Raw genomic sequence first — 27002 nt, forward strand, 5'->3', positions numbered from 1 at the left:
AGAGCGGTGGCGCATCGTCGTACTGGCAGCGGACGTTGCGCGATGCCACGGGTGCATCGGTTAATTGAAAATTTTTCTCGTCAGTCGCGCGCGTCGAAATTCATGTTTGCCAATCGTTCTCTGTGCCAAAACCCCCTCGTTTGCTTTCCATTTACCGGTGAGCGAAATGCGACCGCGCCCGATGACGCATCAACCAGGAAACGAGATATCTCGGACGACTTCTGTGTAGCCACCTTAAAAGCGTCGTATCGATTTGCAGGGATACTTGACAATAGGGTGAGCATTTCACGCTCTAAAGACACTTAATAATCTTATTTTACGAGCTAGATTAGCGAAGCAGAAATAAGACTAGAAGTAGTAGTAAAATTAATGAGACGATACATTTTTTGTTGATAGACCGCTGATTTTTTTTTAATTTTTTGATACGCGTTCAAGATTACGTTATTATCAATTCGTTGATATACAAGATAGATAATAATAGAAGTAATCTTTCAAATCTCAAAGTTCTCGATGCGTGTAACGAACATATCAATCTTCTCGTGATAGGGAGAATTGAGAAATGTTGACTCAAACTTTGCTAATTAAAACCACGTCGTACGAAGGAGTTTCCTGATGATTGTAGGCATAGCACGCGCGTCCCTCTTCGAGAATTCCCACGATTCCGTTTCGCCCTTTGATATTACGAGCGGAGAATGGAAGACTTCAGGGCGTAGGGAGAACCGTTGTGTGTGGAGTGGAGGCTCTCTCCTTCAGCGTGTACTCGCGAGTAATTAGCATCGCCGCATAATTGAGAGGACTTTGCGGATTTGGCTGCGCGGGCTGCATTGTTCGAGCTTGGTGGGCTCGCAATTCGCCCATACCATCCGATGCCTCGAGAGGGTTTCGCGGCCGGAAGCCCAAATCTGCCGGCACACAACTCTGGAAGCTGGATCGACCTCGATGCAGTTCGGACGCTTCCTCTGGGCGCGCTAATCGCCGATTTCAGCGGATTTCGGGGTTGCTGACAAATCGGTATTAGCTTGTGTAACCGAGAACTTGCAGCAACTCGCGCTCAAGTTGATAGTACACACATCGGCTGTGCGCTTTATTCGTATTTTACATACACGCGGCTAATAAAATAGTTCGACAATTATACGAGAAAACATGTGTGATAGGGAGAATTGAGAAATGTTGACTCAAACTTTGCTAATTAAAACCACGTCGTACGAAGAAGGAGTTCCCTGATGATTGTAGGCATAGCACGCGCGTCCCTCTTCGAGAATTCCCACGATTCCGTTTCGCCCTTTGATATTACGAGCGGAGAATGGAAGACTGCAGGGCGTAGGGAGAACCGTTGTGTGTGGAGTGGAGGCTCTCTCCTTCAGCGTGTACTCGCGAGTAATTAGCATCGCCGCATAATTGAGAGGACTTTGCGGATTTGGCTGCGCGGGCTGCATTGTTCGAGCTTGGTGGGCTCGCAATTCGCCCATACCATCCGATGCCTCGAGAGGGTTTCGCGGCCGGAAGCCCAAATCTGCCGGCACACAACTCTGGAAGCTGGATCGACCTCGATGCAGTTCGGACGCTTCCTCTGGGCGCGCTAATCGCCGATTTCAGCGGATTTCGGTGTTGCTGACAAATCGGTATTAGCTTGTGTAACCGAGAACTTGCAGCAACTCGCGCTCAAGTTGATAGTACACACATCGGCTGTGCGCTTTATTCGTATTTTACATACACGCGGCTAATAAAATAGTTCGACAATTATACGAGAAAACATGTGAACTCATTTTAATTCGATTAAAGTGATATACTTTTTATCTATCGTTTTATTAATGATAAGAAGCTAAATAAATATCGTTAAAATCTTCAAATAAATCCAAGCGAGTGATTAAATGTACATATAGCTCGTGAGACAAACGCGGCCATCCATCATTTTGAAGCGACGTGCTTATAAAAATCCTGCGGTATCGTCCCGGCGATTCGGAAGAAAATGGGGGTACCATCGAATCCAGATGATTTAAACGCCCGTCACCGAAGGGGTTAATACGCATCCGCTCGCCGCCGGTCAGACTTTCCCGGAAATCCCGCAAAAACAGAGAGACCCAGTAAATCAATCAAGCGCGCCCGTGTGTAAGCAGGATCGCAATACGTTGCCGGGCACACGAAGAAAACCGGAACAATATTTTAACGGCAACGACTCGTGTGTATATCCCGCTAACGATCTCTGTGTCGCGCTGCCGCCACCTTCATCGCCACACAAATTTCCGTGAGCGAGCGCGAGAACATCGAGAGACAGGGAGATGAGACGGGCAAAGGGGAAAGGGTTAACCCGACAGTGGCGAAGAGGATGTACTCGACCGTTCGCCATCGAGGACGAGAATTAATAACGGACACGCGCGTATCGACGATGTATCCCCAGGCTTCGTGCTCGTCGACTCCCCGCGGATTTAGGTGATGGAGAACCCCTACCTCCCCCGACCCTTCCCAACCTCGCTTCGTTCTCGACCGAAGAGACGGCTAAACGGGGTGAGAAGGGACGAAAGAGAATAACAGGCGAGAGAGGGTATCACTGGACGCGCAGGCGACTGAATTATTGTACGTGTGGTCCTCTAAATCATAAAAACAACAAATTGCGCGCGGTTCAACGCGCACTATAACGCTGAGTCACGTGTCTCGCACATTTCGTATACACGTGTACACACATCGAAAGGGTATTTATACGGATGCGAGGCGGCTAGTGCGAGTTTTCGAATCGATTGAAATGTAGAGTCGACGGGCAAACGAATGGCTTAATGAAAAATAGTAACTTCATATTGGGTTGCGAAATAATTTCGTCGATTACAGTTGTACAGACGTGCGTACGTTAGAGGCGTTGATCCCCATTAACTCGTCGTCCGTTGCACGCTGTCATCCGAAATATCCTTTTCCGGCAGTCCGCTTTCAGCTCGTTTGTCTTTGTTCCACGAAACCTAACTGATGCACGCCGGAATGCACAACTTTGCTTTAACATATTAGATATAGTAACAACGGCGTTGTGTGATTACTTTTGCACACAAATTGCAACAATTTACACTTTTGACACTTTGTTTTACAATTAGCAAAATAACAAATTTTTGATAAAACTATAAAAGGTAACACACCTCCGATTTTATCGCCACTTAAATATGTTATAGAGAAGGTTCTTCTGAGTAATTCCTCGCGAGAAATAAGTGGGGGACGGCATTGGATTAGGAGATATAACAAATTAATGTTTCACAGTTTTAATGTTTTCTCTCAGGTATTATAAAGTAATATTAGGAAAAATGAAGTTTGTCTACGTTGTATTTATTGTAGAGCAGACGTGGAAAAAGTGTTTGTTTACATTTACGAGATAGGTACACGGTCATGGATATTTTATCAACAATGTGTTTCACCTATTTCTCGCAGTTCGTTAACAACTTTCAACACGCAACTACATGAATTTGTGAGTCTTGTCTTGAAAAATATCATTTATTGAATGCGTGGGTGGGGGACCCTCGCTCACGCGTAAATATTATAAACAGTTTTTTTCAATGAAAAAATAACAAATTATACATCATACACATACTTTAATATCAAACTTCAATTTGTTACATCTTTTAAACCAATGCCGTCCCCCACTTATTTCTTGCGGGGAATTACTCGGAAGAATCTCCCCTGCAACATATTTAAGTAGCGATAAAATCGGAGGTATGTTACAACTTTTATGCAGTTTTACCAAATTTTTTAATGTTTGTCTTCTTATATTTTACAAGGATAATATATATAAAATATTATCAAATATATATGGGAGAGGGAGGAGGATGAGTTAAGCTGCACGGCGGTCGGTTCAAGATGCCCCATCTGCGCGAGGAATGCGAGAAAAGGATGAATGAGTTTAAACAAGCGTGTGCGCGATTAATGTTGTGCAAGCAGACATATGCTAGGCGCGGTCGGCTTATAGCGCCCGCTTGTTCGTTCTATAATCTGATAATATCCGGCCGGTGTAGCAACGGGAAAATATTTCATCGTTTTTGTGCCCCGACGCGCGCTTATATTCAACTACGAAACAATGACGCCCGCGAATTCCCGCGAGGCGCCGAGGGAGATCCCGCATCGCTGTAAATTAACAATATGCAATTTTATAGCAGCGCAATATTTGCGATGTCCGGACAGTGCAGTATTTTCATTAGCGCGAGTTTAAGCGCGGATCGGCATAAAAACACCTTGCTCCGTCGTTAACTATCGCTAGCACCGTGTAACTCACCGAAAAAATAGCATTTGTTTCAATGTTCTCGTAACCGTACATCATCGCGGGTTCATCGTGCGATTCGAATCGCGAAAATGATAACTTCGACACGTAGTAATATAATTGCGATAATATTGCGATCTCTCGTCGTTAACTGTATTTACGTCAACTCAACATTAGAAGAACTTTAAATTTTAATGATTTCATTGATTTCTTTAAAATAATTGGCTTTTGTATAGTATCAATCTGTTTGTCCCGATAAAATGTGAGATTTACATGGAACGTGCGATAATTTTTCCGTACAGACTATAAATAAAAAAATTATATACCTATTTAATATATACATAAAAAGAAATAAGAGAAAAACTCATGATTTCAATATTCCAACAATTTATTCCAGAACTGTTGATATTACTATTGACTAATAGCAAATCGGGCAAATTATTTCATGGAAAGCATATCGACTCATGGTTGTTACAGAAATCTATCACACTCGGTATGCTAAAGCAATTAGAGAGAGAGAGAGAGAGAGAATCTTAAGAACCACGTGCTGACTGTGATCCTCCTATATACGGACTAATACCCAGTTGCGAAAGTAATCTCCTGAAGATAATGCCTTACGATTGGCATGGAAATCCGTCAAATCCATTGCGTGTACGCGCAACACAATTATTCCAAGACGTGACCGTCTTAATAGCCGCGTTATATGTGATTATGATCCTCGCAAACGATATCTAGCTATCCCATTACGTTCGGTCCTGTAACAATATAACGTGCATATACCTAAGATCGACGATACAGTAGCTTGTTACGGCGCAACGTATGTGTAATGCCATAGTCCTATCAGCTCTGAACCCAGAATGCTAGATTGGTAAAAGATATCTCCCGTAAATTCGACTAGTTGTACATCTGAAATTTACCGAGCTTACGTTTCTACCACGCGTCGTCCGCCTCGATTTTCTCGCTTGAGCGAATTATATTCGCGTTCGGAATCGTATATAACGTACGCGTACATGTCTATCTGTATCACATGCCTGCAGGCACATTAGGAAACATGTAAACGCCGTGAGAGGATTGCTCAGTTACAGTCCGAGTTCATCCGTAAAGTGATAAACATCCTTATAGATTACAATAATCAACAACGGACGGTATCATTTTTGAGGGACAATCGTATACTTTAAAAAGATATAAGGTAGGATGGAAGCATAATTTAACCGCATGAATAAATTATTACATCTTGCTATTTCATGATGCTTATGAAAATCAATATAACGAAAATTAATACTTTTTAAATTAATACTTTTTAATTTCCATTAAAAATTATGGAAATTTTATCAATTTTGGAGAAATTATGTAAAAAAATTATTATAGCAGTAAATCTAGCAACAAAGCGTATATATAATTAAATATATTATTTCTTATATAAATATAACATTTAATAAATATATAATTATTGTAGATCAATTCTCTCATATTAAAAACTATATCGCGATTAATTTAGTTTACTTTTAATCTAGAAGTTTTTTTGAAAATGTAATGAATTTATAATATAATATCGCACGAGCTACGACATCGTAACACTAATTATTGCATGTCTCTTTTACACAACTGACATTTCTCAACAAAGTTTCTAGTAATGTTTATTTTAACCGTAAACTTTATTTCTCAAAGCGCGCCGTGTCACATTAATACGAGAATTCGTGAGACATGCTAGCAGGCGAATAGCGCATACCGAAGAGAATTCGGCCGCAATCTTAATTGCGGAGACATTTCTCGACGGGAAAGAGGGTGGCACGAACAAGAAAGATGACGTCGACTCTCCCGCGAGCGAAAGATGGAGTCGAAATACAGTGAAAGACTGTCTCATTCGAGGCATCAAGTACACGCAGCGATCTCCGGTGACGCACCAAGATTTCTCCTAAATCATCCCCATTTCTAGTCTCGCAATTGTTGGATATTTTGCGACGTAATGTATGCGCACGCAATATCGTATTTCGCCATCTAACCCTGCGTGAGATGGTCGTGTAAATTATATACGTAAGACATCCGCGTGAATAAAAATGGCATAATTACACCCGTAAAATGATCGATGAGAGAATAAAGACGAATTTATTGTCGCAACGATATGTGCAATATCTACCTTCAGATTCGAAGCGAAATTGATTATGCGCGACTGCATCTTGCGTTGTATATAGCATTCCGCATTAATACTATAGACACTCTCCGATTTGTCTTTGCGTCGTATCGGTTTACATGTGGCACACAATAGCGTCCATCCAACTCCACAATGCAACGTTTTTTTTAAGTATTATCTTTACGTCCCGTAGTATATCTGGAAAAAAAATAACACGGTCCGTCGTTGCACTTTGCTACATAAATATCAAAAATGGTGAATCTATTAGCCATTTTACGTAACCGATCGCGATCCATTATTCTACTTCTCTCTTTTATACGTTTAAAAATAAGCTTAGAATTCTCATATTTTTATCATTAATCATTGATAAACATTTCGAGCAACAAATTGCCGCTAAAGTATCGCACGTATAGCTAATGGAACTGCCACACCGGCCTTTACAAAGCGATTTACTCTCGCTCTATCATTCCGTTCAGTCACATACTTCAGTTATCCCCGCGAGTACATCATCGCTCAGCGTACGCCGATTTACCCGCTTGTGAAAGCACTCTCTCGTACGAATTAGCCGGAAACCAGAGCATGCGAGTGCGATCTTAGGTACATAATGTACTCGCGCGCAGATACATATGGAATCTCGATGGATATAAAAGATCGACGTAACAGCTCCTCGTAGATGTGGGAGAAAGAGGGACTCCTCTCCTCCTTTTGCTTTAAGCCACCTGCGGATCGTTCATCATACCAGTAATGCATCTACCGCCCCCGCATTTCTCTTGGTCTCTTTTCCGTCGACGAAGCGGGGGATGATCTTCGATGCGAACGGGAAAGCCGCGACCAATACCACCGTCCACCCCTTCCCTCTCTCCTTTCCTTTTTACTCTCCTCGGTTACCGCATCCCACCGCCCTTTCCCTGACACCCCAGCTGATACACCCCGCCAAGGAGCTCTCCCAGCTATGCAACCTCCGGTAATGCGCGCATCAATAACCTATCATATCCAACCTTCTGGATGCGGTAGTGGCGTGCGTTTCAGCTCTCTCGCTTCCCCTTCAACACGTTCACCCCCCGATCTCAGACGCGTCGATCTCTTCGAGCTTGCAGCTAGATACTTCTCCGGAGGGTCTTTACTATGCATATATATATTCCTTAGAACGGATGTTATGTAAATCGGGACTAGAAAATCGTTTTCTGATAGCGGCTCGGAAAAAATCTGGCGATTTTGCGCCGACGCACCTCTATCCGAAACGTGTTGCACATGCAACGCTAGGAAACTATGCGCGGAAATTGTCAATTTTTTATGAGATCCCTGTGTTGAAAAATATTGAAAATTTCCAAGTATCTTTGAACATAAATATAGCGTGAAAAATTTCGCACAATTTGGGGAAATATTGATTCGTCTTGACCAAGTACACCTCCCACTTAATGCAAAAAAGATGATATAATGAGAAAAATCGTTTAGTGACTTATTTCGTAATATTAAAAGATTGAAGCTGTATTAATATCCATATGTCTAAATTTTAATTTAATATGATACCTAACTATAGAGACTCGAAGCTCTACAATCAAACCAGAAAGTATTTTCCTACAATTTTCTTTTTTTGTAGTTTAAAAAAAAAAGAATCGAAGAAATAAAATAAAAATCCAATTTTTACCATCAATATATAATATAAATAATATAATATATATCATATAAGAAAAAATATGATAAATTCAGGCATCAATAATGATTCAATAGATAATAATAATACGGTACAATAATTCTGAATTATTACAAAACAAAGTTCATTTATCCATAACATTTGCATGATTTCAACAACAAAACATATAAAGAGAAACAGCGTTGCGGGAAGAATGCTTTATTACTCGCTAATGGAGCAACCTCGCTTGGTATTCTTTCTTTCCGGTTGATACTCTATTATGTCATTTTGCGACATGAACAACAACGCATTTGCAATCTCGTCATGGTCGAAAAATTGTCCAAAAATGCTCGCTTCGCCATCGCAAAAACGAGGAACCGTAGGCGACGCGTTCCGACGTGACGTTTCTATTGATAACCAGCCGCCGAGACGAATATTATTTCTGCGGACATGCATCTACGGCCGCAAAATTGCCAATTTTATCATTTATGTTCGCTAGTTTTGAAACCAAAAAATTGAACGGCCAAACAGAAATAATTATAGTGCCAAGTCTCTAATAGCGATAATCGTCACTGCCCTGAAATTACCAACATTTTCCCCACGCATACTAATATCACTGCCTAAGATTAGATTGTAAAAATAGCAAAAAAAGGGTTGTCGATGCTGCCAAAAATTCATTTCAGCAATATAATGATATTACTCTGCGGGTATTTAATTTGAGATTGCAATTGAACCGATTGCAATGCACTCGTATCAAATACGATTACAAATACGATTAAACATCTCTTACAGAGAGAAAACAAGAAACGTATATACATTATGAAAATCAATGAAAAACGCGCGGAAAATATATTTATACGATTCTAATTGAGTAGTATGTGTGTATTGCGGAGAAATATATTTCATGAGTTGACAGAATTTTGCACATACCAGAAATACAATCGAAAGTACAAAAATATAATTAAAGATATTTCTTTTATGTTTTGATACTACACGTGCTCTTCGCGAAAAATGTTAGCAGCTTATGCAAGGAAATCTCTCCTCTTTAACGCGCACTCGTTTTCTTGAAACATCAAAATATCCAATACGTTTACTTTTACATTTACGTTATATGCACCGAGAAACTCTTTTTATTAATGACACACGTAAACTTAAAAATCATAACATGTCGACAGTGTTTGTTTTGAATAATTATATCTATTGCGACTACATTTTATAATGCAGAATTCATCGTAAATTGCACGTTGCAGAATCGCAAAACAATGTAACAATTTTTTTCTTTCTACTCATTTTTTAACAAAAAACAAATAAAAAGTACTTACATTATGCGTCCTGAGGATCATTTCTCTATTCACAGGATCGACCTCGCTGCGCTCGCTGGCGTAACACAAGTTCGCGTAGCCAATTAACTGTAAAAAAAAAGAGGAAACGTGCGCTCGTATAATAAGCCCTGGCATCAACGTAAAAATTTTACTCGCGTAAAAAAAAAAGTCCGCACTATTTAAATGTAGTTTCGGCGAGAACTGGCTGGCGAACTGCTAAAAACCGATTCAGCCACCGATAAAAATCTCGGAAGTGCTATAGACAAGCACTTCCGGTTTCAAACTTTCCGCATTGAATTCGACGATAAAGCCTTCCAAACTTCAATGGTATGTTTCAGTCTTCGAGAGCTACTTGGACTCGATCTCACGACTTTTCATAGCGTGCTCAGTAGAGCGAAAAAAGAAGTGCAATGAGAAATTAGAGTAATTCGTGAATTATTTATCATAGCGTAATATTATACAATAGAATAGATAAAATTAACTTAGAATCAATATATACTTGTATATAGAGGACACACATATACTTGTCTACAGAGTTGCTTTCAATTCTATATCATGTCATTATATGATTACTATAGAGCCCGATAATCCATCAAGTGCAAATATTCTTCATTACAACAAATTATAATTAACTCCGTATTTAGTTATTCTACTGACTATTATTGATCCATTATAAATGGCATTAATAAGATATCATTTGCAGGAATTATATGCAGTAGCATTCATGTTCAATATCGGGAAGGTAAAACAACGGACCTTTATGGAAATATACTATGTACTCATATCAGCATGTTTATATGTACATGAGGCGAATTAAACAAACAGACGATATTTACATGAATAGCACTGGGCTCTATAGAAAGCGATAAGCGACTATTAATTGGTTATGCGTCAGAACGTGGACGGTAATCAATTTCGTTAAACACCTATAGTGACGGTTGCATTATCCTGCTTTCACAATTATATACGAGAAGCATACACGAAAACCTGAAATTAATGATATCATTTATTCAATTGTCGTGCAAAATATGTTTAAGTTGTCGAGCTTGATGAAAATTGCAAAGAGTTATAACAAAATTATTAATCGTAGCAAAACTGACACTTTTTCGTTGAAAGTGGACAGAAAATTAACCATAAAATGTCAAATAAAAAATAAAGTCATTCTAGCAACAAACACGATACATGGTGATCGATGAACCAATTTTACTTCGTGAATTTTGGCGTACAATTTTGCAATGCAATTTTGGAACGCAGCAGCAACCACTTGCATCGGATAATTATTAGAACTAATCGCCGACGATAAATAATTCGAAAGCATAAACGTTCCGGCGGTCTGAACCGCCTATTCCGGCCGAGAAGAAATAGAACGTCGCTTTTCATAAGTTTGCGGAGCTGCGCGATATTAATAACAAATTAGCATGAGTAATTAGGTAATTAGAAAGACGCTAATTGGGCAGGCATCATGCTAAGTACACTTTAATTATTATTCCCCTTGCGATTAATTATGCATATTCTAATTAGTCGCTCGAATAAACCGGACTGCTTATACGATGCTCGGCTGCCAATTCGAGAGTTTTGGGCGAACAGGCGCGATAAGTAAACTTTTTTCCAGAACGCGTTTCGTTGTCGAGTGCATCCGCTAATTACTCGGAATAGCGCGCCGGTGGACGCAGCATTGAAAACGGTGTCGGCGAAAGCGTCACGAATGGTCTGCGCACTTTTCCATTCGTTAAGTAATTTCGGCGTATCTAAATACTGCAACTTTCAGCTCTCTCTACGGTAACATTTACGTAGAGTGCTCGAAAAATACCACTACTACATATGATCGTACACCTGCTCGACACTGTATTTGTACTATATTAAAATTTTCAACTTTTCTCTCTCTAAAGAATAACATTTTTGGTATACTAAAAATTTGTCCTAATTTAAATTTAAATATATTCATTAAATGTTTTACATTATTCAAAAAGAATATAACTCTCTCTCTCTCTCTCTCTCTTTCATTCACATTTATTACTTCTTCATTATTTAATACATATGTATTATTTGCAATAATAATTAAAAGAAAGAATTAAAAATAAAAATGAAAAAACTACGTGAAGATGAAATCATTTATTATCAATCTTATCAAGTATTTCGATAATATGAATGAAAGTATTTTAAGCCCTCGTGTAAAATATCGCAAATTTCTTGCACGCTCTTTCTTACCGTCAACCGTCTGAACGATCACTTTATGTACCGTCGTTATTCGAGCACCCTGTATATGATATCGTGAGTCAAGCCATTCGAGCGAATGGTGCACAACGACCCAGCGAAATGGCCGAGCTTATAGAAAATTCGACGAGAGGAAGCGATCCACGAGAAAGGGATTCGACGCCCCAGAATCTCCAGAGTATGCCGGCAAAGGCACCAAGGGATAGCGAAGGATGGAAAGGTTTGCCAGGATATCCCAGAAAGCGGGCGCGTCTGGCTGGACGATTGCCAAACGGCGTAACATTGAGCGCGCTCATTATGAAAGTTGATGCCGGGCGCGAATGTTGTTTTGCAATTCCCCGAGTCCCCGGCACCTTTTTTTTTTGCGCACGTTTGTCGAAAGTTTCGAATTTCCGGATCTCTGCGAAACGCTGCCGGAGATTGCTAAGCTGGGATGAGCGGCGCGAGAGTTTTTGTCGACCCGCCACGGGCTACCTCAGAAAGAGGTTGGATAATTCTCGTTACGCCGGTTCACGGATTAATTTCTTATCGTCCGCCGGAGAGATCAGTGCAATATCAATTTTATTGCGCGAAATGACCATGAAAAAGCTGTGCCGAAATACGCATAAGTTATGCATCAAGATGCAAAAACGCTCGATGTGGATGCAAAAATTTAATGAAATAAAAAAGGTAATGATATTTTTTCCATAATTTAAAATTGTTACGTAATGTCAATATATAATTGCCATCTTATATCAGCAAATGTAGAATCTATTGATTAAAATAAACGCAAAACGCAGAAATCATCATCTTGTCATCGGATGAAAGAATAAACTGGCGGAATGTAATTAATGAACTATACTTTCCCTGCATTTCTCACAAAAAAATTCGTAAAAAAATTACGCTATTTTCCATATAAAAAAATTCATGTATAGACTACATTTCATACAAGCTATAATAAAATAAGAAAAGTAAAATAAAATTATATACATGTTCTATTCGCTATAAACTTTTAAAATAATGTGTAACAAACTTGTGAAAAATTATCGAACATTTTGTATTTCGATCTAAAATACCGCTGTATGTCACGAATAGCTCTTGTTCATGCAAAAGTTCATTGGGAAGTCAAACGTCAACCAACATGCTAATTGCGTCATCACAAAATGTTAATCATATTGTAACGTTTGCAGTTGTGTTCAAAGTTCAGTTCTTCACTGATGCTATCAAGACTGATATATGTATCATGCCTGATTCGACTGATATTAAGAGTCAGTGCACTCTAAAATATTAGTCATTAACAAGATATAAATACCAACACCATCGCGTGTATCATATATTCAAAGATTTATTTCAATCTAAAGAGACATGGCAAAGACAACGATATCAAAATTTAAATTTTCCATGCAAGAGATTTAGAGCTATTCAAGTCAAGCGATTAAAAGTGACTATAAGTAAGATATCTATATATTTTTTAAAATGCAATCGAACATGCTACATTTGTACAAAAGACCAAGAGATAAACAATCAAAAAAGTTTATAGTTGTTCAAATTATGTCACTCTAAGTTATATCTTCTTCCGCCAAGTACATAACAGCAGTATAGTTAACAGTGACTTCGCGTGACAAGAAAAGTTGGAAGATTAAATTGTAAAAGGTTTCTGCGTAATCAACGCGAGTCGATAACTTATTTAAGCGTCACTAGCGGACAACACGAAGTCGCACAGGTCTCGGAAAGGTTGTTTTGATAAATTTTCGCAAATTATATACATGTTCTACTACATTCTATTCGCTATAAACTTTTAAAATAATGTGTAACAAACTTGTGAAAAATTATCGAACATTTTGTATTTCGATCTAAAATACCGCTGTATGTCACGAATAGCTCTTGTTCATGCAAAAGTTCATTGGGAAGTCAAACGTCAACCAACATGCTAATTGCGTCATCACAAAATGTTAATCATATTGTAACGTTTGCAGTTGTGTTCAAAGTTCAGTTCTTCACTGATGCTATCAAGACTGATATATGTATCATGCCTGATTCGACTGATATTAAGAGTCAGTGCACTCTAAAATATTAGTCATTAACAAGATATAAATACCAACACCATCGCGTGTATCATATATTCAAAGATTTATTTCAATCTAAAGAGACATGGCAAAGACAACGATATCAAAATTTAAATTTTCCATGCAAGAGATTTAGAGCTATTCAAGTCAAGCGATTAAAAGTGACTATAAGTAAGATATCTATATATTTTTTGAAATGCAATCGAACATGCTACATTTGTACAAAAGACCAAGAGATAAACAATCAAAAAAGTTTATAGTTGTTCAAATTATGTCACTCTAAGTTATATCTTCTTCCGCCAAGTACATAACAGCAGTATAGTTAACAGTGACTTCGCGTGACAAGAAAAGTTGGAAGATTAAATTGTAAAAGGTTTCTGCGTAATCAACGCGAGTCGATAACTTATTTAAGCGTCACTAGCGGACAACACGAAGTCGCACAGGTCTCGGAAAGGTTGTTTTGATAAATTTTCGCATGAATGAAGTGGTTTTATCTACATTCCACGAGAGTGCGTTATAAAAATCGATGAACCGAGCTGTGGATAAGTTGTCGCAAGGTTACCATCGCGCAACTCGACCATTGCGCTCTGTTCTGTCTTGAGCATCGACCTTGTACATCGGCATCGTGGCTATATACTTGAAAACGCAATGAAACATTCTTTACAACACAGCTTTATTGCTGCCTCGATACATAGAGCAATTTTTTATCTTCTTAAAATAGAAAAGTTCAATGTCGTGCTATATTGTGCAATCATATGTAATCTCTCCTCATTAACGATTAAGTAGCAAGATTAGATTTGAGTGAGTACAGAATGAATCACACGCGATGACGTTTCTTCGTATTAAATTTCAAAATTTGCATTATAATATCGCGCTTTCATGGAACATGTAAGACATAAGTAAAAATTCTTTTGTTTCAAACTTTGCATTGTAATGTAAATTGCATTGTAGCATTCTCTTGCTGAGATACTATTTTATTTCTTGAAGTCAACAGCTGACTAATATTTAAACAAAAAATGTATCCACAGCAAAAAGGAATGTTCCTTTATGCTAATTACATTATTGCAAAACAATACTACAGCATTTCGCACGACAAAATATTCATAGCCCTGTGTGTATATTCATAGCCCTGTGTATATATTTTGAATTACGAAACAAATTTATTCATTCGTAAAAATGCTATATACGAGATTTAAAAGATCACATGTACAACAATATATCAATACATCCGCGGGATGCTAGGTAAGTATTTCATAAATGGCACGTGACAAAGCTATACGTAACAAGTACGTAACAAGCACGTAACAAGCTCGTATGTCTATATCAGCGTATTCAGAGTCGATACAATTGTATTGGTTTCTCATATATTAACAAACGGTATTGAAATAGTATTGGTATCGAGCTTTATACAGTGAAATTTATACTGAATAAAAAATCTTATATAAAAAGACTAATTTTTCATTTAATCTGTATGAATATTATTTACATAAAATAAGTTAAGAAACTATTACAATTATATTAACTCTGACATTCACAGATTACCGTTCAAGAAAAGGTTGGGTTATGTTAGGTTAGATATGATATCGAACGCGCGCGCGATAATGCAGTGGCACGTGGCAAAATTGTAAGACTTACCGCTTGCGTCCATTTAGGAAATCCCCATTGTGTAGATACAACGAGTCTGTGGGTGTGAAGAACACCGTCAACTACTTTTCTGTCGATGACATCTGCCCCGATTACCGAAGGTACCATAGGATTCGGGTATTTTCTCCATGCAGCTTGTGCTACCGTTTCCCATGGATGACTGCAGAGGGGGCAAAAAGATTTATTAAAATTATTATTGTCTAGAAGAATGTATATCGCGATATAACTCTCAAAAATTATTTGGCAAACTTATTCTGTTCTGAGAGAAAACGTTAATTTCATATACGAAACATAGATTAAATTAATGTGCTATTTTAATTTTCTTTTATACTTTTGAAATAGAATACAATGTTTAATAATTCTAAAAAGCAAATTAAAAAGATATACATGTATTGTAGAATTTTAAATGTCACAGATATATACATATATAACCTACATTTTTGCTTCCCCCTCCCTAACGAGAAGTTGCCTTATTCATGAAATGTAACAAGTAAAACGATTAACGATAACGAGGTTGTTAGGAGTATAGCCGAGTTATAATGCCGAATAATGTATGTCGATGAAGAAGTAATCAAGCGCGATGTGAAGTGAATATCCGCGTTCACTCCATACTTACTCGAAGATATGTTCGGACGTCCAGATTTTCATAGCGTTATGGATAGGGCGAGCGACGCTGCATGTAGGGCAGGCACTGTAATTTAACGTGCGACACGTGCGCGGAACAGGCTGTCACGATTCCGAGCGTCTGCCGTGCGTCGAGCCGTCTTTAAAAATATGATGTAAGTGAAAAGATTTTACAACGACAAGACCAGTATGTTCTGTCCCACGCTAAACAACGTGAACTGAGGTATCAGCCAATGGCTGACGCATTACGTAGCGCTTAACGTCATTGGTCGATTTGCGTGTGCGACAATGGCGCGCTAAAATCAAATGTATCGTATATAAATAAAGCTCTCGTACAAGATCGATATTTATAAAGTTTGGTGTATAGAGATATGCGTGTACTTTAAATAACTCGCTAATTTTGAGACAAATATCTATAATATAAGCTGATGTATCTTGATTAGTAAGAAGTTAATCAATTGATTAGTTTAAGCTTAAAATATATGGAAATTGATAACAATTGTATCTTGGAAGTTGAGAAGGTTAATAAAAAAAAATTATGTGAATATAAATATAATATAAAAAACCATATAGTATTACTTTTAAATATTCACATGCTCTTTCTCTTGAAAAAAATTGATGTGCTGTAATTCTGTAGGTAAACAATCAGTATCTGTAAGGAAAAGAGGGTAGGTTATTGTAATATTAAAAATAAGCAATAATTACAAAAGCAATGAAATAAGTGATAATTACATAAGCAAAGGAATAAAATCTTACGTCTTATATGTAATGGCATAGCAGGCTGGGGGCCATTGTGTCCCAAAATAATGTTCTCAGCTGCTTTTAACGCATTGTATACTGATCGAGACTTTGGTGCTTTCGCTAAATAAATTGTACATTGTCCCAAAAGTACATCGCACTCTGGCATACCAATCATTTGACATCCATACATTGTATCAACAGCTACACCTAAATTTTAAGAACAATTTATTTATGTATACTATGTGAAAACAATCTCTTTTTTTACCTAAAGCATCTGGATCAGCTAGACCAATATCCTCACTAGATATCCTAACTAACCGTCTTGCAATGTTTACTGGATCTTCCTTAGCTGCCATAATTCTAGCTATCCAATATAGGGAAGCATTTGCTTTACCAGCTCTTATTGATTTATGAAGAGCAGAATACATGTGATGGCTCTGATTGGTTTCTTTCTCAGAAAGCACATGTGCTTTTATTAAATTCTCTTTAATATCTTTCAGAATAATATCATTACATAATGTTTTTAATCTATCTGTTTTTTTTGCAAGCACTGCTAATTCTAGAGTATTCAAAGCTACACGTGCATCACCATCGCATGCTTCTGCTAGCCACTGTATTGTATCATTATTGATACGAAATTTAAGATTTGAATGGGACGGTAACTGCTTTCTGTTCATTTCATTTTTTTCTTGTACATTGAATATGCTTCCATTCAGGTATTCTATTGCCTTATGAAGAATCTGTGTTATATCGCATTCTGTTAATTTATTTAGTACAAACACACGACAGCGACTTAGCAAAGCTGGATTCAAACTATAAGATGGGTTTTCAGTAGTACACCCAATTAAAGTGAATGTTCCTGCCTCTACATGCGGCAAAAATATATCTTGCTGAAGCTTGTTGAAACAATGAATATCATCCATAACAACAATAGTTTTGCATCCAAATCTGGATTTGTTCTTTGCTGTGGTAACAGCATCTCTTATATTTTTTACACCAGAATTGATTGCAGATAAATTTATAATGTGCATATTATCACCTGCTGTTTCTTTACTTAAACATGCTATTATATTGGTTAAGGATGTCTAAAATATAAAGTACAAAGATAATTACTATAAAGTATAAAAGTAAAGAGTATAAAAAATAGTAAAGAATAAAATTACCTTTCCACATCCAGGTGGACCCCAAAATATCATACTGGAAATCTCTCCCTTTTCCAGTAAATAGCCCAAGACAGTGCCTGGACCAATAATTTGTTTTTGTCCTATGTAATCTGCAGCATTTGTTGGCATCATTTTTTCAACAAGCGAAACATGTTCTTTATTTAGTTTCTTATCTCCCTCCAAGGATTGTACTTTGGAATGTTTTACAAAATTATGTTGAGATGTCGATACATTTTCCATATTATTTGACATTTGATTGATATGCACTTTAATCTTTTTTATTTTATTGCTTATCATACAATTTTCTTCAAAAGGAAAAGATCTTTTAGATTTTCCTTCCATGTAATTTTCTACTTCTTGATTATGCTATTCTATTTTTCTGCGCACTTATTTGTGGTTTGTGTTTGTATTTGGCGAGTATTATTAGCGTTAGCGCGAATATACACCAAATAACGATTTTATCGACAGTGTGAAAAAGTGGCTAAATAATTACAATTTTCAACACAGTAGATATGATGGCGTTGCTATGCGAATTTGCACTATGCATATTTACATACAACATTTTGCATATTTGTCGCGAAACACCCGAGCAATTATGAATTAACAGAAAGATCGTCCGCAACTGTAAGTTTGTTGTCTACGTCAAGTATGCTTCTTATATCAATGGCTTCTTATATCAAAATTATAGTTGGATTGGAACGCTCGAAGAGAACGCTTGAGAAATTCAATGTATCTGCAACGATGGCGTTGGGCAAGGAACAATATCGACTTGAACAAGAAGCGTTCGTTTCTAATCACGGAGGTACGACACCGCAAGAGGTAATTTTCACGCTTTTACCGAACGTTTGCGGCATCTTGTTGACAACAACGACTCTGGGAGTCCTTAGGAAATACACCCACAAGAATGTGAGAGTTGTCATAGAATTCGTACTAATTGTTATCCCAACTATTTTGTGCTGTACTGTACTATCGGAACACATCGGTAATGTATGCATCGTAATGATAACTATCTCTGCATTAAATATAATGTTGTTAGGAAGTAAGGGCACCCATCTTTCTAATTTAGATGTGCGGCCGGTTACCGGTAAAAGGCCCTTCATAACTAACTTTCGCGCGTTAACCAATATTATAACTGCGATTTGTATATTAGCTGTCGACTTTCGAATCTTTCCGCGAAAGTTTGCTAAGACAGAAGTGTTTGGATATAGTTTAATGGATACGGGTGTTGGGCTTTATATATTAGCCAATGCCTTAGTTGCACCAGAAGCTCGAGACTTTTCGACTTATCGCCAAACGGGATTTCAGGAGACTCTAACGAAAAATATAACAAATTGTTTCCAAAGCTGTGTACCTCTCTTGGTGTTGGGTTTTGGGCGTTTTGTAGCAGTCGAGTATATAGGATATCAGAAGCATGTCACCGAATATGGCATTCATTGGAATTTCTTTATAACTTTAGCTATTGTTAAATTATTCACTAGTATGATTACCAGTACGATTAGCTCAAAGTATTCGCTATTCTCAGGTGCTTGGATATTGGGTATGCATGAGTATATTATGAGCACAAAAGGTTTAAAGACATGGGTTTTAAGAGACAGTCCAAGAGATGATTTTTTCTCCGCCAATCGAGAAGGCTTAGTTTCTGTACCTGGTTATGTAGGTCTGTATTTTATTGGTGTAGCTGTTGGAAGATTAATCCATTCCACATATCAAAATTCATGTACAAAATTAAACATTTCTGTAAAACTATATCTTGGTCTTGAATTTGAAGCAAGCTACAATGAGTCTATGTTGTTATGTATTAAGTTATCTTTGATATCTGCACAAGCTTGTATCGCAACGTTATTATGTGATTCATACTCAAAGGTTTCAAGAAGATTAGCCAATGCTGGATATTGTATGTGGATATTGACTTTGACAACTACACTGCTTACTCTGTTATTACTTGTAGAGATTGTGCTAGATATAACTAATTATGCAGTGAGTGAACCATGCAATGAAAGCAAAACAAAGAAATTAAGTAAAAGCTTGCGATTAAATTTAAAGAAAAATGTTGAGAGTGATAGGAAAGAAAATAAAGAATGTGTAGTTAAGAGATCTTTGGAAATTTGTGATGCTGTTAATTACAATGGTCTGTTTTTCTTCCTTTTTAGTAATGTTTTGACTGGTCTTGTCAATATGTTAGTCTACACATTATATGCAAAACAATTGGTGGCTGTATTAATATTAATTATATATATGGCTATAAGTATATTTTCTACATTGATACTTTATAGATTACAAATATCAGTTAAATTATGAAAAGTATACAAAAATTGTAATAAGCCAATTTTTATGAATTTCCAACTTTTGAAATAGAATTTTTGATAATTATGCTGAAAGTATTATTCTTTCAAGTATTTTCATATTTGTTTCTATATCGCTAAAAATGATTATATCTGAACACATGTACAGAAAATTATTTTTTATTATAAATTATGTTAATTTTTATATGGTCAAATATATATATAATTAAATATTATATAGATACTATATAAACACTTTGTAATTAAGAATTAGCAATTAAGAGAAAATACTGCCAAAAGCAACTCAAACATATCGAAAGAATTACATCACACATTTATTTATTAAAATGTACATTAATATAAAAAAATAAGTAAAAAGATTTGTTCAATAACAAATGGTTTACTGCATTTCAGATCACATCATTCAACCTGTTTTATTAACATACCTAAATTTTTAAAATTTAGTACCTAAATTTTGTTCACAATTCATCTTTGGATAATATATTCGACTTTTCTTGCAACCGAATCGATTCTTTTGCGTTAGTAGATTGTATCGATTCTTTATTATCCATTGTCTTAGTGTCATTTTGTATTTCACTGTGAAAATTATTGATAAACTTGTTAAATGCTTTATGATGTTTTACGTGATTTCTTGCAAGTGAAACAATTCTCAGGAATTCTTTAACATCAAAACTATAGTTTGTAAATTTAGCATGAGCTCCGCCGTCGGGATGCGTTCCCTGTAAATTTTTAAATATATTATTTTTAAGTTTTATTATATATTTTGTCATATATTTAAATATTAAGATTCAGTGAAATATATATAAACATACTGGATCCTGCTGTACTAATTTTAATGTATCTTCCCATGTAAAATATTTCACGCCTCTCAATCGTGCAAGATCATTGTAACAATTAGGATCTTGGCAATTATATCTGAAAACAGTTGGAATGAATATAGCATAATGCTCTACCATAATGTTTCACAATCATATTTTTAGAAGTATTAATAGCGATCTTACATTTCGAACACCGCTGCCCAATCTGGTAAAAACATTAGATGCGTCAATCCGGCACCATGAATGCCAATAAAAATGTCAGAATTTCTAGTGATTTCCAGCTGCTTTTTGAATGGCACATTTTTATTGTATACTACCTGCAAGAATGAATCGGTTGTATGACAAATGATAAATAGAACATTAAATCTATTGAAGTTTTACCTTTCTGACTTTATACTCCGGGTTCTCTTTCAAAGCTTTTAACAATTCGTTTTCATTTAAGATTTTTCTATATTGAGTTTCTCTACTTAGCAATGTAACACGGATTTTGTGATCTTTCCTTTGATGAAGAGGTATTTGAACTCGATGTAGAACATGATCGCTGAAAGCTTTGAATAATCCGGATTTTTCACAGCCATAAATCTAAAAAATATTTTCTTGTATAAATTAATAATTTTTTTACAGCTTTTTTGAAGTATCATAATGAAAGGGTATACAATGATAGTACTAATGGAGTGTTGTAGTACAGTCCGAATATCATCCGCGGCAATAAGGGAAACACCAGGTTTTTAAAACATACTGTCTTGCCTCTAAATGTTTTTAGATCCCACAATGGATTTCTTGTGAATGCTTCGAAAGTATCTTGGAACGCCGATCGGTAACTGAAAGCAAAACATAGTCCGATATATCTAACGGTTCATGATTTTTATTTCATACTTGTGCCAATTTTGTGTTATGCTTCGTTTTATGTACCTATAACTTTCCCATATCATGATATGAGTATCTGTGTCGAAGACGGATGGGTGCGAGAGATTCACGTGCAATGATGCATATAGGTTGAAGAAGTCACAAAAATGATGATACATATTTAAAACTATAAAAAAAATGATGAATATGAATAATTTATTTGGGAAAATCTTTTTGTGCGAATATCTTTAAACTTACTGGCATCTATTTTCATAATGAAGGTCGGTTTCTCTATAACAAGATCGCAATCACCGTGAATGATCGGCCGACGATGCAATTTTCGAAAATTTCGTAATTCTGGTCCCCAGGATTGCAATGGGCTCATATGGTTTGCATTTTCCTGCACTCTCCTTTCGTTCAGCCTGATCGCAGAAGAGAGAGTTAGATACTTTCCAATTTCTCATACAGGTGATCTGTTTTGCTCGCTGATATTTTCTTACGTGCAGTAGCCGCCAATTTGACCTTCTTTTAAAACGTCCATTTTGTATCGTATAGGTTCCTTGCGATTTAGCAAATCCGTGAAATTTAGCATTACATTTCTCGCTCTGCAAAACCTCATATGCTCTGAGCATTCCAAGGACGAATCGTCCTGAAAAAAAATTTGATCATGATATCGACTTAATTATCTTTTTATATTCCGTGCATGACGTCAGATTTATATTATGATTCAGTGAGCTCACCACGAATAATGGCTCGCATAATAGCATCATCTCTTTCCTCTGGTCGCGCACGTATCCGAAATCACCTTGTGCGTAATACGTATCTAATTGAGCTTTTTTTGTAGCGACCCATCCTTTGTGGTCTCCTGGACAGTGTGGAATGGAAAAAAAATTTTCCATTTTGCAGCTTTCCTCGTAGCCCCAACAGGCTTTTGTATCGAGATTGTCCTGGAGTATATCGCAAAATTGACATGCTTTTTCATTAATTATATAAAATATAATTATGTAAGAATAATTCGAGAAGTTTTTTTATGAATGAAAATATATATGGGATAATATCTGGTATTTTAAAATTGATAAATAAAATGTTTTATAGTTTTATATAATATGTTTAAGTATATCATACATACGAAAAAAGACGGTGAAAGCGAAGAATGTCGAGGAATTAAATTCGAGCCTTACCTTATACGGGCAGGCCGCATCGTTGCGGCATTTTTCTGCTTCCGTGGGAAAAGAGTTAAAATAATACTTGACGTGCGCGTGCGGTAGATTGATATCTGTGTAATTGCCGCCAATGGCAGTGACCGTGAATACGAGCACCAGCGACACAGGATGAGCCGCGAACAACATCCTCATGATTGTATAAAAAGGCTACTGGAACGGAGCGGATATTCTTCAGGAGTTCCTCGCACGTTTCTCTTGCAACACGCGGCGGACCGCACGGCGTGAATGAAAAACGGACCACCTGTAAAGGTGGGTGTATGACTTCACCTACCTACTATGGCCTGTCATACAACCACGTGTATCCGCGTACTTACACACGCGCGTAGGACTCGCGAAAGAACGGTGAGAGGCGACGCTGAAAATACGATGCGTGAGATGCGAGTCAGCTTACATCATAGATATTGTACACCGGCTCGCCTTGGGAAGTTAGCAAAGAAAGCTTTGGTACTTTTTTATTTTAAATAATACACCGGCGTTTTATCGATCTACCGAAAATCAATAGCATTTATAATTATATATTAATATTTAATAGTATATATCAATAGGTTCTTTTGATGACGAAGCAAGTAAAAATATCGAAATAATCATAAACAAGTTTATTCAATAATGTGTTTTTTAGCTAAAGTATCAAAACGTATTTATTTATTTCTTATAGACACAAAAGAGAGCGAGAGAATTCTTTTGGGCATCCAGTTGTCTGTCACGTATGATCAGCTGTTTAACATAATATTTGCAATATGGCTGCGCACGAACTGTCACTGACAAAGATTATTTAATTGTTATCAATAAATTCACTCAAATTGTTTCTTTTCGAGATATGAAATGATCGAGTTTCGCGGAACAAACCATCGAAGCAATGCACCCTCGAGCAACTCTTACCACTCGAATCACTTAACCTCCACCGTCTGGAGGTTCGGATCTTTGAATCGTAACGCATTGTGGGCTTTGTATCGTGTATGAAAGCATTTTTAACTGAATTAGATCCATCTGGGTCCATCTATGGGTTTCTTTCCATCATACAGGCTACAAAAGATAGCATTATTTAAAACGTTGGCAAAATAGGAACACGAAACTTTTTATCTAGTATCGACATACAGTCAACAGAAGATATAGTAGATAAGATGAATATCTGTAATATCTTCTCAGTTTTTCTGTCGCTCTTCAATACCGATCAAATACAGAAACTGAATGGGGGCAGCATCGAGCGAGGGCGCTCTTAGTCCATCTACTTGAATTTGCCACAAACAGTTAGTGCGCGCAGTGAAAGTTCGTTCTATTTGCAATTTGCGTCTATAATTTGTAAAAGAAACGTAAAAACTCGGTGTATATTTATTAATGTGTGTGTAGAATGATGAGGCAATAGTAAAGATCTTAGAAGGTAAGCTTTATACTATGGATAAATTGTTATAAAGTATCGTTTTGCTCATTTTATCTTCCGTACCCTCGCGCGACGGTTATTATTTCAAATTCGCGTATACAGAAATTACGATGTCTTTAGAATACAAGCATGAAATGAACAGGCTTTGTAAGGAATCATTCCGCAATGCGGGAATTATTGTCTAGCATCAATATCGAATGTGATAGCTTCCGTTATTCATCATGCTCTTACGTAAAGTAAGGCCCGATAAATCTATCGAACGCATCTTATGCTAATCCCCGCGCGATACATCAGAAACGATTTCGTCTTATACGGAAGAGACAGTTCGATTCTTCTCTCGAGAGACGTGATCGAGTCAGATTCTATCTTCGCAATTTATACGATTTCGCTCGGAGAGAAAAAGAGAGAGAGAGATACGAGCTGAATCTACGCGAATTTCTCTGCATTTATTGGTTAGAATCCACCGAATCCCACACTTCGGTAGACATAAGTCTTTATGTAATCTGGAAGACTGCGATATCATTGCGATACAATTAAAAGCTATATTTGCAACGCGAAAGGACCACGGATCTGGATCTACGCAATTTATCGAATAACTTTGTGCGACGTCCATTGTTCCCTTTTCCCGTCAATGTTGTTGACGCCGTGGCGTATTCGATATTTTGTGCATTACGTAAGCGAGTCTTAAATGTTTAGATAGAATGTAGATACACGTTTAACTATCGAAATATCGGACCATGACGAATCCTATGCGTGAGATTTCTACGTGGGATCGAGCGATCTCGATCTTTTCTCACCGCGGGCGAGCGACCGGCTGATTACCCATGATTGTTCGCGAAACGGAAGATCACCGCTATCTCTCGTACGTATCCGAGTAAATCGGCATTGGCCGCTAGTCCCGCGGGTCAATCACGATGATCTACAAATCAATGCTAATCGATGCGAGATATCGCGGGACAATAGCGCCGATATCTTGGGCATCAACCTGCCATAACGTGACTCGGAAACGAATCTCGCGCTCCATAACGTTATGTATATTTATATATGTATAACTTATTCGCGCGCGTGCATGTGCGCGAAGATCTCTTGCTATGTCTGTATGTAAAAGCACGTAGTTTACCGGTATATGTAGATTGGCCTGCCCAAGCACGGATTGCCGCAGATAGATCGAAAGAACGATCTACATCGATCACGATCGCATCACCCCGACCCTCAACCCGGTACGGCCGCAACGGTACCTCGTGCTCGCTATTTATATACCCGATGCGCCCAACTTTATTTCTCCTCTTGTAAATTTCCTTTGTCGTCGTGGATGTTGTTCGAATAAATCTTTTCCCCGAGAAATTACAACGCAACCAAATTATCTTTCCGAGAGATGTCTTTATTGTTACGATATGAAATATATTTGATAGTTTGTCATTTGTTGTTCTATATCTAATTGTAAGATTGATATATTCATGAGAGACTTTAATGATAGACGAACAATACAAGATATCTTTTAAAATTTTAATCGTGTCGGGTACGATAAATAAAAATGCTGAAAATGATTTATATGTACAGTATAAAAAATTTACAACTTTAAACACTTGATTTTAATTTTATATTATTTTATTATTTATCTATAATTGTGTATATTAATGATAATTACAGCTATTAAAGATTAGATATATCATTTTCCAGATAGAAGACTCGGAGATCGGAGAAGATTCGTTGTCGCTCCACGAGGCACCGGAAAACAGGCAATTCTCAAGTGAAACCGGTTTATATCCCTGAAATAAGCGAAGCTATTCACCTATAAAGGTATGTGACCATTGAAACTGCTGATTGCCGTCATGTTTGAGTCACGATGTTTGTCGTAAAATTTCTTCAGCGTCGCGTAAACCCGCGTCGCATGACGTATCGTGCGCCAGATTGATTTCATGACGCAACCTTGCGCAAATCACGATTGATAAACGGGGTTCCAACATTTCCGCAGAAACGCAATGCGCGCGATAATACGAGCGCCGTGACATCGGCGCGTAACGTTCAACCGTCGCCGCCACTTTGGCGCCATGTGTCACGGCCGAAAGAGCCGGTTATTCAACCTACGCGAAAATCAACGCTATAATATGTTCCTCGTAGATCCCGGGGTTCCTCCATCGTCGCGGAGAAAATCGCGGGGGCGGCGCGTCACATTGCAACCGCAGCGCGACATGTCTTGCGAAATGGGAACGCTCCGGGTCACCCACGCGATCGAAAAAAAAAAGTTTGCCGACGAATAAAAAAATTCTCTTTCCACGGATGCACTTAGAGGAAAAAGAAGTACGGACCCCCGACGCTCGGGGATAGTTATGGGAGATCTCTCGCGTCGCGCGATTTACGCGAGACGGCCACCCACGCGCTCATTTCAATGCGTATCCGTAGACATAAAATATAGCGAGATTGTCGTCTTTTCCGGATAGACCGAAATGCTCGTCTCGACTCTCGAACATTACGTCGCAATGCTTGACGAGTGATGACACTTGTTATCATCGACACATTGTGATGATTATAACCATACATCACATTGAATGAATAAATCGTAATCAAACGCGTAAATGTACAGATTATTAATGCGGATAATGCTTGAAACAGGAAATATAGAAAATCGGCGAAAAGCGAACGTCAGATTGCTATATATGTATTCCAATGACCGCTGACACTATCTGGC

At 37.5% G+C, this 27002-nt stretch overlaps 4 protein-coding genes across 8 annotated transcripts in view; 1 reads left to right on the plus strand and 3 right to left on the minus strand.

Moving 5' to 3' along the window:
* Positions 1 to 16063, minus strand: part of LOC115242390 (protein slowmo) — a 29259-nt gene extending 13196 nt beyond the window's left edge. For all 3 annotated transcript variants that reach the window (XM_029818649.1, XM_029818648.1, XM_029818646.1), the window contains exons 1-3: positions 15834 to 16063; positions 15209 to 15377; positions 9315 to 9401 (exon numbers count right to left, since the gene is read on the minus strand). In XM_029818649.1, coding sequence (XP_029674509.1) covers positions 9315 to 9401; positions 15209 to 15377; positions 15834 to 15865 — 288 coding nt within the window. In that variant the 5' untranslated portion in view covers positions 15866 to 16063. The remainder of the gene's footprint in view (positions 1 to 9314; positions 9402 to 15208; positions 15378 to 15833) is intronic.
* Positions 16014 to 18217, minus strand: LOC115242389 (ATPase WRNIP1-like). 2 transcript variants are annotated; one of them, XM_029818644.1, is made up of 5 exons: positions 17746 to 18087; positions 16848 to 17667; positions 16598 to 16789; positions 16421 to 16493; positions 16014 to 16137 (listed from the first exon to the last, which is right to left on the minus strand). In XM_029818644.1, the coding sequence occupies exons 1-4, from the start codon at positions 18085 to 18087 to the stop codon at positions 16423 to 16425; spliced, it is 1425 nt and encodes a 474-aa protein (XP_029674504.1). In that variant the 3' UTR covers positions 16014 to 16137; positions 16421 to 16422. The 2 variants fall into 2 exon arrangements, with proteins under 2 accessions (XP_029674504.1, XP_029674505.1); XM_029818645.1 differs by lacking the exon at positions 16014 to 16137 and having other exon boundaries at positions 16241 to 16493; positions 17746 to 18217.
* Positions 18218 to 18232: 15 nt separating this feature from the next.
* LOC115242386 (uncharacterized protein At4g17910-like) lies at positions 18233 to 20395 on the plus strand. The gene is made up of 2 exons (XM_029818642.1): positions 18233 to 18369; positions 18434 to 20395. Exon 2 carries the CDS (start codon positions 18487 to 18489, stop codon positions 20041 to 20043), a length of 1557 nt encoding a protein of 518 aa, XP_029674502.1. The 5' UTR covers positions 18233 to 18369; positions 18434 to 18486; the 3' UTR covers positions 20044 to 20395.
* LOC115242385 (EGF domain-specific O-linked N-acetylglucosamine transferase) lies at positions 20348 to 23896 on the minus strand. Of its 2 annotated transcripts, none has more exons than XM_029818640.1 (12): positions 23815 to 23896; positions 23250 to 23290; positions 22894 to 23176; positions 22453 to 22659; positions 22213 to 22361; positions 21971 to 22134; positions 21779 to 21899; positions 21534 to 21687; positions 21248 to 21448; positions 21050 to 21183; positions 20861 to 20963; positions 20348 to 20767 (listed from the first exon to the last, which is right to left on the minus strand). In XM_029818640.1, exons 3-12 carry the CDS (start codon positions 23065 to 23067, stop codon positions 20507 to 20509), a joined length of 1668 nt encoding a protein of 555 aa, XP_029674500.1. In that variant the 5' UTR covers positions 23068 to 23176; positions 23250 to 23290; positions 23815 to 23896; the 3' UTR covers positions 20348 to 20506. The 2 variants fall into 2 exon arrangements, with proteins under 2 accessions (XP_029674500.1, XP_029674501.1); XM_029818641.1 differs by having other exon boundaries at positions 23782 to 23858.
* Positions 23897 to 27002: the final 3106 nt, after the last annotated feature.

Source organism: Formica exsecta, unplaced genomic scaffold (assembly GCF_003651465.1).
Source record: "Formica exsecta isolate Colony F162 unplaced genomic scaffold, ASM365146v1 scaffold591, whole genome shotgun sequence".
In the NCBI taxonomy this organism is placed as follows: Eukaryota; Metazoa; Arthropoda; class Insecta; order Hymenoptera; family Formicidae; genus Formica; species Formica exsecta.

Coding starts and splice junctions, on each gene's coding strand:
- LOC115242389 (XM_029818644.1), bottom strand. CDS start 18,087: ATGGAAGGAAAATCTAAAAGATCTTTTCCTTTTGAAGAAAATTGTATG. Junction 17,668..17,745: donor GTCCACCTGGATGTGGAAAG/GTAATTTTATTC, acceptor TTTATATTTTAG/ACATCCTTAACCAATATAAT. Junction 16,494..16,597: donor TATGCCATTACATATAAGAC/GTAAGATTTTAT, acceptor TTTTCCTTACAG/ATACTGATTGTTTACCTACA.
- LOC115242386 (XM_029818642.1), top strand. CDS start 18,487: ATGGCGTTGGGCAAGGAACAATATCGACTTGAACAAGAAGCGTTCGTT.
- LOC115242385 (XM_029818640.1), bottom strand. CDS start 23,067: ATGAGGATGTTGTTCGCGGCTCATCCTGTGTCGCTGGTGCTCGTATTC. Junction 21,184..21,247: donor CGGAGTATAAAGTCAGAAAG/GTAAAACTTCAA, acceptor TCATTCTTGCAG/GTAGTATACAATAAAAATGT. Junction 20,768..20,860: donor AATTAGTACAGCAGGATCCA/GTATGTTTATAT, acceptor AAAAATTTACAG/GGAACGCATCCCGACGGCGG.